The sequence below is a fragment of the Arachis stenosperma genome, chromosome 3 (genome assembly GCF_014773155.1).
Source record: "Arachis stenosperma cultivar V10309 chromosome 3, arast.V10309.gnm1.PFL2, whole genome shotgun sequence".
NCBI classification, from domain to species: Eukaryota; Viridiplantae; Streptophyta; class Magnoliopsida; order Fabales; family Fabaceae; genus Arachis; species Arachis stenosperma.
The window spans coordinates 69,750,206-69,765,059 of record NC_080379.1 but is presented as its reverse complement, the minus strand read 5'-3'; the positions used below and the strand labels follow the sequence as shown (position 1 = coordinate 69,765,059).

At 33.9% G+C, this 14,854-nt stretch overlaps 1 protein-coding gene across 1 annotated transcript; it reads right to left on the bottom strand.

The window, feature by feature from the left end:
* Positions 1 to 9,454: 9,454 nt before the first annotated feature.
* On the bottom strand, positions 9,455 to 12,850 carry LOC130967398 (RNA pseudouridine synthase 2, chloroplastic). Its single transcript, XM_057892235.1, has 7 exons — positions 12,460 to 12,850; positions 11,574 to 11,717; positions 11,030 to 11,287; positions 10,716 to 10,918; positions 10,288 to 10,366; positions 9,969 to 10,144; positions 9,455 to 9,845 (listed from the first exon to the last, which is right to left on the bottom strand). Exons 1-7 carry the CDS (start codon positions 12,826 to 12,828, stop codon positions 9,713 to 9,715), a joined length of 1,362 nt encoding a protein of 453 aa, XP_057748218.1. The 5' UTR covers positions 12,829 to 12,850; the 3' UTR covers positions 9,455 to 9,712.
* Positions 12,851 to 14,854: the final 2,004 nt, after the last annotated feature.

The following is a 14,854-nucleotide window of genomic DNA, read 5'->3' as shown; positions in this document are numbered from 1 at the left end:
AAAAATGCAATCACAAGGCTTTGACCTATCTTATTATTATTATTATTATTATTATTATTATTATTATTATTATTATTATGAATTAGACTCAAACCCGCAAACTTTAAATAAATATGGAAAGACTATATTATTTAAGCTATGACTCGTTGATATTATTATTATTATTATTATTATTATTATTATTTCTAGAGTCTAAATTATTATTTATTTATTCTTTATTTTATTTTATTTTTTTGTTCATGGGTTAAGTCCATTAACCTTATCCGGATTCCACGGCTCCATCTGGTCCTATTTGATTTCACTCCGTCCTCCTTACACTCCTATACTACCCGCTTCACCCCTATCCGGAGTATTACTCTAACTCGCCCCACCCTTACCTGTTCTTCTAAAAAATAAATAACATTTTAATTTTTACATATTCTTATATAAATTAAGATAAAAATTTAAAATTTATATTTAAATTAAAATACAAACATAATATTCATACAATGTCAAATAACTTGAAATTAAAAAAAAAATTAATGATTGATCATTACAAATTTAACACTATAATAAAAAAAAATTGCATCATTAAATATAAGAGAATCTTCAATCTTTATTTCTGATCACTTTCCACATCTTCATCATCACTAAAGGTTTGAAGGTCAAAATTTAAACTTGAAAATAAAAAAAAGATAGCAATTAATTGTCACCAAATTAAGAAGTTCTATTTCTAAAATAAAAACAGAATACTGTACATCGAAAACTTATTGTAAGATTGATACATACTAGAGATGAGTCCCCAATGTGCAAAACAGGCAGCGTAGCATCCCCATGAACACTGCAGTTGCAGTTGCCGTTGTGCCTGATTCATCCTCCTCTCTATTCATTTCAAGCCTTTAAAAAATGAAATACTATCTAAACCTTCAATTGAATCGTACCAATATAGAAATCAATTCAATTAGACACATTTTATGGATTCCCTACTTTGTAGACTAGTTTATTGACTTTACCGTTTCAATAACTTGGTGTAAATTTTGGCAAATGCTTCCTCTCATGCTTTTTCAATGGCTTTGAAATCTTTCTCAACCAATATTAACCCACCTTGTAAGGGTTTAAGACACTCCTTGTGGAACTTCTTCCTATAGTTTGCACTTGGCACATCAAATCAACAAATCAGAATATGTAAAGAATAATAATTCAACCCATTACATATCCTTAAATTAATTAATAGTATGTATCCTATGAAAGTAATTAACAATGTGTATTAACAAAGAAGGTGCTTGAAAAACTCAACAGTAGCACTCCTAACATTAGCCTTATTATCACTTTTAATAGGAGTTGATCCTTCTGAATTTGAGACATTATTATCTGTTACTTGTAGAGTTTCTACAATCACACATATTAACATATTAAATTATCATATGTTATATATATGTCTCTATAATCACTAAACATGACAAAATAGTGAAAATCATACCTATCACAAGTATTACACACTGCATTCACCTATCAACTCAATTCATTTTCATTTTTTGAATATTGTCAAATTTAATCGTATGATTTTAGGCATGATTGCCTTAAGTTTGAGTTTGATATCATTTCATTTTTGGATATGGTTGACTATTTATTCATCAGTTATTATTAGAAGGTTAGTAAAATTACCGAAACAAATTTAAAATATTTTAATGGTAGCCAAATTAAATTGATAACAGTATGCACATAAGGATAATTAATTAAAAATCATCTTCACCATAAGACTAGTTTCAATGCAAAATCATGAAATGTCATATGTACACTTAATTCAATTGTGTTCACACGATAAACATGTAAGTATATTTTTTTGAATAATAATTGATATATCAGATTTTTTTTTGTTATAGGTTGTTGTTCATTATTTGCCAAATTTGCAGTTCAATTTTTTTTGTAGTTATTTCAAACTGAGCTTCCTGTATTTTTTGCAGAGATGGTAGAGCATGCTTGTGGGATGGCAAATCTGCAAAGATAAAAGGGCTCAGAGACTTACTGACGGCCAAAAATAGAGAAAAAAAAGGCTCCGGTGACAGGCTCACATGCAATGGCGATGGTCAATCTCACAGGGACGACTACTAAGCGATGAATATGTGGAAGAACAAGAGAAGAAATTATATCTCACAATGATGGAAAGATAGAGAGCGCGAGAGAGCAAGAGAGAGTGGAACTTACGGAGCTGTGTGAGCTGAGCAGCGACATGAAGGAGCAACGGGACTAAGCGGTGACACCAAGGAGTTGTGACGACGGCAACGAGTTGCGGCAACGGCGTAATGGCGGGGAGGAGATGAGAGGCTGAGCTAAGCTACAAGGAGCTTTGGTTCTATGAGGAAGAAGAAGAAGACGTAGGAGTTGGGGTCTGATGGTTGGTAGAGGCACTTAAAAATCCTAATCTCTAAAAACATGTATATATTATGTACTCCGGGGCGGGTACGGGCGAGTTTACCCTGACCTTGACCCTACCCGCCCCGATCAAAACCTGTCCGCCTCGAGCCAGGTTTAAACCCGCCCCAACCTGGTAGATGCGGCTCGGGTATCCGTGGGTTCGAGTATTCCTGCCACCCTTATCCATTCTCAGATCCCCATCGTTACTTGTAATTCTTTATTTCTTTGGTTCATCGCACAGAGAAAGCTCTTCATAGTCATTGTTGTAGGACTCTTCCCAACGGAATCTCCCATGTTCTTTGAATATGGAATAAATGAAGATGATGCTGCGTTTTCCGATCGAATCTCTCCATTGGCGGTGTCCTCAAGGAAGCTCTACCGTAGAGGATTGAGAGAACGAGCTCTCCACACAACCTTTTCTCCGCCAGTACTTTAAATTCCGATAATACTTCCTTCGGTCCTTGCTTCTTTGGCTATTGTTGTTTCCATTTTGCTGCTCATATCTTCATCAACGGTTGTCTTTACCTCGTCTAGTGTGTCCATCACACCGCTAGGATTAACTTCTGTTAAGATCCTTCTCACCGACAATGCTACTTCTCCCTTATTACCGGCTACCGCTCCTCTAAGATCTAGGTTCGTCTTGGTTCCTACAACTACTCAGCCTTGATGATTAGATGGTGTTAAAAGCCAGTGACCTAACCCATTCTTAGCTTTATTATTCCCTGCTCTTCTCCTAAATCCATCAACTTGTCACATTTCTCTTTTCACAACTAATGATATTGTTGTAGGCAGCCGTGATGTCCAAGTGTTTGGGAGCCAGTCTTCCATTGTTATGTTTGGATTCATTTCTTTGTCTTGGTACATATATTCATTTTGTTATTTTTAAATTGTCTAGCACATTAATTCCATATTTCCAATCAACTCTTCCTACATTTCTTTCCCTTCAAGTTTTATTTTTCTAATTGTTTGGAATATCCATTGTCCAAATGATCTTATTGTTCATGCTGTTGGTACTACCTGAATTTTCGCTCTAAACCATGTGGATCTTGTCCATGGACATAGAAAGATAGCATGCTCTAAAGTTTTTTCTTTTTCTCTGTAAATCCTACATATAGGATTATTAGTAATTTTAAATAGGTTAATGCCCACTGCAATATATTATGTACAATTTCTCATAGAAAAAAATTTATTTTGTTTGGGATTTGCATTCTCCATATCTCATTCCTACACCTCCTTATTATTCTCACTCAAAGATTTTTGTTTCTTTTCCCTCGTATCTTTTTCCTCTCTCGCAATATAATATCTTGATTTTACTGAATATTTTTCATCAAAGTTATGTGGCCAAATAAAACAATCTTTTTTATTTACTATATTCACGTGTGTGTGTGTGTGTGTAGGACTGCTTCTTTTAGCTCTAAGAAAAAAATGTATTGAATAATTCTTTCATTTTATCCTTCCCCTTCTACAAACAAATTCTTTATCTTTGTTGCTCTATTATCTTGAAATCCTGATATGTGAATCTTTTCCACAATTCAATTATCTTTTCACACATCAATTTTGCTATCATCTCTTATATTACATCTTCTATTTCTCTTAATAAAGTCATTTCCTTTCACTAAATTTTTTTACACCCACAAATCTTCTCTTAAGTTTTAGCCTCCCAAACTCTTTCACCTGAGAAGTATAATTCTTTTAGGATACTTAGCCATATCGAGTCCTGATTTTCGGCTAATATTCATACTTGCTTTGTTAAGTAAGCAATGTTTTGACTCTCTAAATCCTTGAATCCCAATCCTCTCTTTCTTGCTTGTAGTTATACTTTTCCAATCTTTTTTTAAAATTTTCTCTTTCTTTTCCGGTACTAGCCCACCAAAATCTAGCTATTTTACTTTTCAATTTCTTACAAAAAAATTTTAGAAACTTCACCACATTCATAGCATATGTAGGTATTACTTGAATCATTGTCTTAATAAGGACTTCTTTCCCAACTTATTTAAGTAATTTTTTCTTCTACCATTTAATCTTTTTTAATACCTTTTCTTCAATCCACTATTGGGCTTTGGATTTTGATCGTTTCCATTTTGCTGGTAACCCTAAGTATTTTCATGGATTATCCCAAGAGGTAATTCCTAAAATCTCCTCAATGTTTATTCTGGTTTAAATTGATACTTAGTCTAAAGAAAAAATTAGATCTTTTTAGATTTACTCTTTGGCCAGATACTTCTGTGTAGGCATTCAAATTTGTATTAATGGATATATTACTTTCTTTTTTGCTTTGAAAAAAATAATGCAATCATCTACAAATAATAGATGGGTTATGTTAAGGGCATTAGGAGTTAACTTTATTCTTGTAATATTTTTTCCCTTTTTAGCTTTGTCCATTAAAATTGTGAAAACTTCTACTGCTATAATAAACAAATAAGGTGATAATAGGTCTCCTTACATTAATCCTCTTTGTAGCTTGATTTTTGTTGTGAGTTTTCAATTAATATTAAATCTGTAGGATGCTCCTTACAGCTCATAAATAACCTAACCCATTTTTTACAAAAATCAAAAGCCTTTAACACTATTTTCAAACAATCTCATTCTAATCAATCATATGCTTTATTTATATTTAGCTTAATTGTCAGACATTTTATCCCCTCTTTTTCTTTTTTAGTAATTCTAAAAAAACTTCGTAAACAATAATAATATTATCTTGTTTCAGCCTTCCTCCTACAAAGTCACTTTGAATTGGAGATACAATCATATCCAAAATCTTCTTTAGCCTTATCACTAAAATTCTTGATATTATCTTATCTATAACAATATATAATGGCAAAATATAGGTTTTAGTGTCTAATTTTATTTTTTAATATTGTCCTTAATAAACAGCAGTTATTATTTCATTTTTAAACCACTTGTCATCTTTTCTTTCCATGTATGATCTATAATTATTTCAAATAAAAAAACTTCCACTATTTTACTTTGCAATCAATCTGTCATAACAATAACTCATTTTCTTCTATTTTATTTTTATCTATACATTCCTTATTTCAAATTAAAAAAATTTTCACCAATTTTCTTTTTTTTTTTCTAAATACATAATATGGAAACCTCAGTTCAAAGTACTTAATATGGCCAGTGATTCTTATTCTGTATAACTTACTCCCATGGATTTGCATGAAACAAACCATCTTTATTCTCTCTATGATTATTTCTAGTCCTAAAATGCCTCGCAATGACATAGATGTCTACCTACAGCCTCTGATCGATGAGTTGAAGCAGTTGTGGGCCGGGGTTGATACGTTTTACTTTGTGAACTAGCTTATTTACCCTCGTCCGTTCACGAAAATTCGGGAACCCTTGCTCATTTAACACTACATCTGAGCACCGATGCAGCGGCTCTTGCTCATTTGACACCGTACTCGAGCCATACAACGCGTTGCTTCCGGGCAACGACCTAACTTTAGCGCAATAATGTCTTTGATTCATGTCATGGGGGTTCGACTAGGTTTTTATTTTGGTTGTTGAAAACCTAACACAACCCTCCTCCTTTATTCGGGTTTGGGACCGGCTATGTACCGCAAGTGTAATATAGGCAGAGTTTATATTGAATATGCCAATGATTTTTTTTATTTTTATAGAGGCCTCGCTTTCTACTTCTTAGACGAGTTAGTCACACTCTTGCACCACCAGACGTCATTCTCCCATACACGAGGGAGGTTGGTTTTGGTGACATAGTGCATCTCATAGACTTTATGTTTCACAACACCCTAATGTCTACATTCTTTGAGCGTTGGCGTCCGGTGGCCTACACTTTTCACCAGCCATAAGGTAAATGTACCATCACCCTGTAGAATGTGGCATACCACCTAAGATTACACATTGATGGAAACTTAGTGAACAGTTGCTTGAGGGACTTTCAAACATGGTATCAACACCCAACTTGGGATTATGTAGAAGAGCTTCTTGATGCTAGGCTCCTCAGCAGTCGAAGAAGAGGAAAGAGTTGTTTTCTATCATGGTCATGTCGCTTAGGGACAGAGTGCGGCATATTCTAGTTAAGCCAAATCCCGACACTCTCTGCCAATACATGAGTTGTTACATCATGCTATTAATTAGGGTTACCCAATGATAGATAAGACAAACAATCTTGTTCATATAAGTGGCTCCCCTTGTTGGTCGACTTTGATCAATGTCGCGGTCTGTGTTGGAGATCTGTGGTGCTTACATTTACTTATCACTTGTTGTGCTTTGCAGCACATTGCACTACAGCAGACATCACGGAATGCATGTCACTGCTAATGTCGTGGATATACCATCAATTTCCTATATGGTGCCCATTTGATAGGCAAGCGTCGACCTTTTTCCGTTGGCTGTGATGTATATATATTTATTAGCTTTTCATTTAGTCTTTTTTTTTATTAATTAATATTATTTTTGCATATGATCACATTTATTTTTTTTTCTTGTTGCATGTGGTGGTAAGTTAATAGGTATGGTTCATGTCCATTAATATTAGGCTCTTTAACGCAAACAAATAATGCAAACAATGAGTGCGCAAAAGAATCAGACTCTCACACTCAAATACAATTCATTTTTCATTATTTCTTATGTGACAATTAGGATATACACTCACAAAAACATACTCCTACTGGACATTATTAATCAACTTACTGAAAAAATTCAGAAGTACGAGTGTAATTTTTGTGAAGAATGCTATTACTTGCATCTCCTTATATAGCTAAAAAAATTGCCGTTTTATATCTGGTTTACACAAAACGAGATGATATTTTCCGTATCTCATTTATATTAAACTCGATATCACTTTTTTTATATCTCGTTTGCTTAACTGTACACCCTAATTTTATTTTGTTTGCACTTGAATCACCTTTAATTAAATTTATATCTTATTTCGTTTATAGTATAAAAGAAATATGCCTATAATTAACTCATTTTTATTGTAAATGAAATAAATAATAAAACACAAACCAATAAAGTATCTCCAAATTATTTATATATGTAAATAAAACATTTAAATTATTTATTTACAAAACAAACTAGTTCAAGCATATCTTTCATATCAATTATGAAACGGGATTCTCAAAATTCAAAGGGATAAGTACTTTTTTCGTCCCCAAGGTATGGGGTCGAAATCAAAATCGTCCCCGACCTTTTTTTATTAAAATCATTCTCAACGTTCAAAAACGCTTTAAAATCATCTTTTTCCGAATTTTTGGACCAAAATACCCTCATCATCATCATTCTCCTCTTCACCTTCCTCACCACACCACCTCCACTGCCACCAACATTACCACCACCACCACCACCACCAGCATCAAGCCCCTCACCGTAACCCCCCACCCCCTCACCACACTCCCTCACCGTAACCCCCCACCCCCTCACCACACTCCCTCACCGTAACCCCCACCCCCTTCCTCATGCCCCTCTTTTCATGGTCATCATCATCATCAACAGATTTCATCAACAACAAATTTCATCAAAAATTCAGAAATTCAAATTTCAGCAACAACAAATTTCATCAGCAACAACAAATTTCATCAAAAATCCAGTTCACAGAAGAAGAAGAAGAAGCGGTGGTGCGGTGCGGTGGTGCGGCGGTATGGAGAAGAAGAAGAAGAAGATGGTCGTGCGGTGGTGCGGTGTGGTACGGCAGGACGGCAAAGCAGCAGGGCAGGGCGGCGGTCTCCCTTCTCTCCCCTCCCCCCTTTTTTTCGCGGCCTCCCCCCTCCCTTTCTTTCTCTCCCCAGTCCCACCCCCTTTTCTTATTTTTTTATTTATTTATTTTATATTTATTTTATTTTATAATTTTTTAATAATAAAGGGTAATTTGGTAAAAAAAATAAAATTAAAGTAAAAAAAGAATGATTTTATAACATTTTGTAACGTTGAGGATGATTTTAATAAGAAAAAAAGGTCGAAGACGATTTTGATTTCGACCTTATACCTTGGGATGAAAAAAGTATTTATCCCAAATTCAAATTATGTAGGAATTTCATTTGTATAACCATGGCCGCCAACGCACGAGACCATGCACTAATATTTTTTAAAAAATAGGTTGTTAATGGGACTAACATACTGTTTGAAGTTTTAAGAGATAATGAACTATTTTATCGATTATTGTTTTACATGGATTTAGAGATGAGCACGGGTCGGTTTGGTTTGGATTTATAGTAAAATTAGAACCGAATTAATTAAAATATAATTGGTTCGGTTTAATTTAAATTTATATTTTTTGTATACGTACCCGAACCAAACCAAACCGATTAAAAACAGATTAGTTCGATTCGGATAATTGAGTACCTAATGACTTTGAAATTCATAAAAAAATCAAATTTTTATTTTAAAAATTCAACAAGTACAACAAACATGTATCAATAGAAATAATCCAAACATGTTAAATACCAAATACATTAAAAATTAAACTCATTAAAATCCAAACATATTAATAGTGAATAATCTATCTAATGAAAAAGTCATATATATTTTTTATTTTTTATTTAATTAATATATGATCGAGTTCGCGAGTTGGTTCGAGTTCCGCACCTCCAGAGCCGATACCCGAACCAATCACTAACAAAGACCATCAATTTAGTTCGGGTTGAATCTATTATCCATTAGTTCCAGAACCAATTTAATTAGTTCGGTTCGAATTCGAACAAGTAATCAGATATCCGCTACCCCTACTCACCCCTACATGGATTAACTTCAATCTCTTTATCTAGCGCTAATTTCTGCAATATAAAAGTTATGTGAATTTATAAATTTACTCTGAAGTAGGAACAAGAAAGTACAACGTTGTGATTTACAAATTAATGCTCCAATTTACAATTTAAAGTAGGAAAAAAAATTCAGAATAAGCTAGAATATGTGGATAAGTTCTCTTCAAGGGGGAAAAAAAGTCTAGGTAGATCGGTTTATTATTTTTATCAAAATTCTTTATTTTCAATAATATATTATTTATTTATGAATTCAATTAAAAATTAACATCTTTTCAATTAATATCAAATATTTTTTTAAAATTACGTTTTCATTTAAAATTTTAAATTATAAACTGTAAATCCTCTAAAAACACTAAGAACTAAAAAATTATTAAAAAAAATTACTATACCTATTTTTTTGGTGAATTTGATTTTATATATTTCTTTTAACTTTCAGATGTTTTTATTTTTAAAAATTTTGATATGTTCTTTTCCTTATGGTTCCAAGACTCTCTCATATCTAATCCAAAAGAGAGAATATCCATAAAAAGGCGATCAAGACCACATAGAGTGAACAAAACACCGCCATCTAATTATAAGCTTACAGGGTCCCGTTATGAAATTGAATGCTTTGTGAAGAAAGCCCCCTCATTGCTAATCTTGCGAAGTTGGTTTAAAATCTCATCAAAGTCTGCAGGTGGTTCGCACGAAAAGTGCACCTCTTGCCCCGTATGGGGATGCTTAAACCTGCAAAACAACAGGAAAAACCAGCGGCTTTATCAAGTTTCATAAATCACAGTCATGAATGACATGAACCTCTTGCTAAAGACTTTTTAGCGAGGAAACTAAAAGAGGCCGTTATCCTCTCACCCGAGAGTCAAAGCATGAAGACATGGTCTATCTATTCTGGAAACCATTTGTACAATTTTGCTATGTAAACCGGAGGGTGTCCTGGGACGAAGCAGTGAAAGGACCATGCTCCTCGTTGCTCCATAAACCTCGTCACCCAGAAGAGGAACTCCCAAGTACTTGGCATGAGCACGGATCTGCAAAAAGAGAAATAATCAAAGCCTGAAGCGATAAGAAACTGAGTCAGTAAAATATTTTCACATGCTTCGATCCAAAATCACACTTCACAAGGGCAAAGGGGGCATAATCTTTGTGCAATGTAACATTTTTGTAGAAGTACCTGATGAGTGCGTCCAGTTTCCAACTTCCACTCGACCAACGCACAACCACCCCTGGCAAGTATCTCAATTACCTTGTACCTGACGGATATGTTTAAACATTTAGATGACAGCATTTCATTTGTTATGAAACTTTATCTCAAATAAACACTTGAGTACTAAAGAAAGCAAACCAAAAACAATGACTGATGACATAAATACATCACAAAAGCTGAAATATTTCAACTGTTCTCTTTAGTTTTAACCGGTTGATTAGAAGACTATAATTGCTATAATTGCTAGCCAGCTACGTTAACCTACTTCCACTAGAAAATTGTAATACAAATAACAAAGCTAATTAACAAGGACACATGGTTTGAATAAAAGCGAACTCAAATTTAGTATCAATTTTATGCAGCACATGTTTAAGTGTAAAAGTACCATAAATCACCTACTAGCAGCATGCCGGGATTTTCTAGGATTGAGTGATCCAGCTACAGCAGTCATACGAAGCCGGTTATTAGGATCACGACCAACAGGAACCTCAACACGCCCAGCAACAGGAGTGGGTAGCCCTGCAGTAAGGCTAACATACACCCTCTTGATTGTACGTAGCTTAAATTGTTCCGACAATTTCATATGAGAATGTTCATCCTAATATCAAAGTACATTTAGCTAAATGTTAAATTTTTGAAGTATTAACAAGAATTTGTTACTTTACTAGAGGTGGGCACTAGCCATAAGTTTTGAGGCTGCCAGAATCACCTTTGCAACAACTAGTAACCCACTTGTGCCTTTATCCAATCTGTGTACAATCCCTGGGCGAATGGATGCCACAGCTGGCCTAGAAGATAATCCTTCACAAGAACTTACATTAGTATAGAAGCTATTAAACTCATCGTCAGAATCTTCAGTATTTGAAAGAGCTTCCTCTTTAGAATATTCAACATTCGGAAGGTTACAATGGTGAAGAATGCCATTGACTAATGTTCCAGATGTATTCCCAGGTGCTGGATGCACAACCTATGTTACACATATAACAAAATTTCGATGTCAGTAATATGACTTAGCAGGTATCACTTTGCCCTTTTAACCATTTCTCATGTGCCTTAAACATTGGAGTAATCAAGATAAACATTGGAATTCAAACTTTACAGAAGTCTCAGGTGGTTTAAAAATCAGTAGAATCAACTTACAAACAAAAAGCCAAACCTTCACCAAACACAGAACCAACTCAGTAAGTACATGACTAATGATTTATTATTAATTAAAAAAGAAGAAAAACACTTGGGTAGATATAGAGAATTACCATGTGTGCAGGTTTATTTATGACTAACACATGCTCATCTTCATAAACTATATCCAACGGTATATTTTCTGGCACAGCTCGCAAAGTCTGCAACTCAGAAATTGTGCATGATATCTCATCCCCAGCTTTTACATTGAAGGAAACCTGCTCAAGCAAGCATCACCAATTAAAAGTTGGTGTCACAAGTCTATGTAGCTCATATGCAAATTAAACAATTAACAGAGGACACCAGATATCAGGCATCAAGAGACCAAGGATCCAGTTTATTTTTTATCAAAAGATTTGGGATTAAAGCCCAACTACTGCTGTTTGGAACATGTTACGCTGAGTGCATCAAATCAGTTAAACAAGTTTCTTGCTGCAACAAAGAAAGCTAGCATTATGAGGCGTAGCTTATCATTTCCACAGCCAAACAATTCAGATTTATGAGCGTCATCTAACAAATATCTTAAGAGTGTAGTTAATCATTTCCACATCTCATGTTCATCAATAAACCATAAATCATACATTATTAACAGGGATAAACCAGAACCATGACCACTCCAGATATATAGAATATCCATAATAAGTCTAATGAACAAACATAATTATGCCACCGGCAGTTCAGAACTAAGATTCAATTATCCTAGTTCAATTTTTGTGTTGCCGTTGAAACATGAAAATTGAAACAAACTACTATACACAGAATAAGCTACACTCATAGCTGTCGTTCCAAAATAGTAAGCGAGATGAAAACAAAAATCAGCATCAGAATCAAAATCAGTTTACTAGTCAGTAGTCACTACCGATAAGTTTAATCATATTGACACGAAGTTCTTTACAGCTGAAACACACTTTCACAGACAAAAATAATCGCACATACGCGGCCATTGACTTGAGAAATTACCTTATCAACGACGCGGCCATTGACTTGAACTAGTCCAGCTCTGATGCTCGATTGAACGCGAGCTCTACTGATTCCGCTGATGCGAGAAGAGATCCAACTATCGAGTCTCAGTTTTCCAGATCTGATTCCGTTATCCACCGTCTCCTCCAGCCGAACACCGGCATAGTTCGTCCTTGTATCGGCGATGGTTTCCTGCCTCAAATCAGAGCCTGAGTCTCCGGCGAAGCCAGAACTAGCGGCGACTCTTCGCGCAGTGCCAGCACGAGATTTATAGTTCGGAGTAGAGAAGAAGAGCGAAGGTGTGGTTTGAAATTGGATTGCTCTTGCAGCGAAAACACGGCAACATCCACAAGAGTGAACTGAGAGCATTTCTATATTTTCTTATCATTATTTTTTCAAATTTTCTGTTACTTGGTCCCTCTTTTATAGCTCGGCGTTGGGTATACGAGAAGGATATGAAATGACGATCCTAAAGTTGAAACTTGAAACGAGAACCTTGTTTCGGGCTTGGGCCTAGGCGAAACATGGACCAAATTCCTAGATAATAAATGACAAAACAAAAATATATCTTAAAATATTTTTCTAATTCTAAAATACTTACCATTTATCAATTTATTAGAAAAATAATTTTTAACAAACTCTAGGCATAAAGTTTACAATAATATCGACGGCCAAGTAAATTATTTAACTCTCCATGAGTAATAACTCAAATGGTATAATCTCTCCATACTCATTTAAAAAGTTGCGAGTTTAAGTCTTCTATTTTTGATAAAAAAAAATAAATTACTTAACTAAGTTGATATAATTATTTTTTACATGATATTTATTTTATCTTTTTTAATATATTTTTTCTTTTTTTTACTTACTTATACATTCTTATTATTACTGCTTTTTTTTTTTCATTTTTCTCTTTCGTTTTTGCCGCCTCCTCCTCCTCCTCTTATTTAACTTCTTTTCTTTTTTTCTTTCTCCACTTTCTTAGTCATCATCCTCCTCCCCTCATTTGATTTTTTCTTTTCATTTTTCTTTCTCCACCTCCTCCATCACCGTCATTATCATTGTCATCATTGTTATCGTTATCATTATCGTCGTCTTCTTCTTCTACGTAAATAAATTTGTTCATTTTCTTTCGAATTTTTGCACTTATTCTACTTAATTTTGCAGTGTTATCTACTAATTTTTCCATTTATTCTCTTTTCTATTAAAATTTGTGAATTTGCAACTCAAATTTTCTTAAAATAAGTTTAGTTTTATCACTTCATTTAGTTGAAAATTTTGATATTAGAGTAATGATATTTCAATGTCATTTTTAAAATGTTTACTAGTGCATGACCTGTGCTAAGCACGAAAAATACTGAACTAAACCACTGCTTTAATTTACTACAGTATAGAATAAATTTTAATCACAAAAAAACATACGATTCTGCTGAATTTCTCTTTAACACATATTATATATAATTGCACACTTAACACATAGACAACAAATTAAATAAATTATGATCTTCACTTGAAAATGACAATAAATATTAAGTTAACTCTAACAAAAATTACTAAAAAAATAACATAATGTTAAAAAAAAGTGAACACTCAAAAATAAAGATCTATATAGTTACTGACTATAAAAAAATTCCTACAACCTAAAAAAGAAAGAAAAGTTGCAAAAAAATGCAACAACATCCTAATTATACAAAGCATAAAAACTTTAAAGCACGTCATTAGAGATTCTGAAAAACTTTCCTATATACAACATTTAAGGTAGAATCATCACTTAGTGATCCATTATTCTTTATCAAAACTCTCAAACCCTCTCTAGACTTTACCCTAGATAACGCAAGTATAATTGTCCGTGTGTAAAAACAGGTCTAGGTAAGTATAAACCAACTGTGCTCAAAGTTTGACCTTGAGATTTATTTATGGTCATTCTAAAAGAGACTACCAAAGGAAATTGTCTATGTTGAAACCTGAAAGGTAGAGTTTCATTATTTGGAGCCATATTCATGCGTGGAATGAGAACTACTTCACCACACTTGTCTCCTGTTAAGATGTTGCATTCAATTACATGATTTCCAAGTCTACAAACCTGTAATCAAGTGTCATTGCAAAGTCCATTACTTTAGTCTATATTCCTTAGAAGCATCATAGGTACACTAATTTTGAGTCTCAACTGATGGTTGGACAAGCCTGAGCAATTTATCAAATTTAGAACATCATTTGTAATAGCATCCAACTCGTATTCCATGTTGCCCTCTTCAGCACATAATGAGTCTGAACTAAGATAAACTTTTTCATCACTACTAATATATTCCATAATTGTGTTATTGACCTCATGGGCAACTTCGAGAATGGGCGCCAGAATCGTGCGCTCTTTGAAATAACTAATGTTATCCAAGTTCAT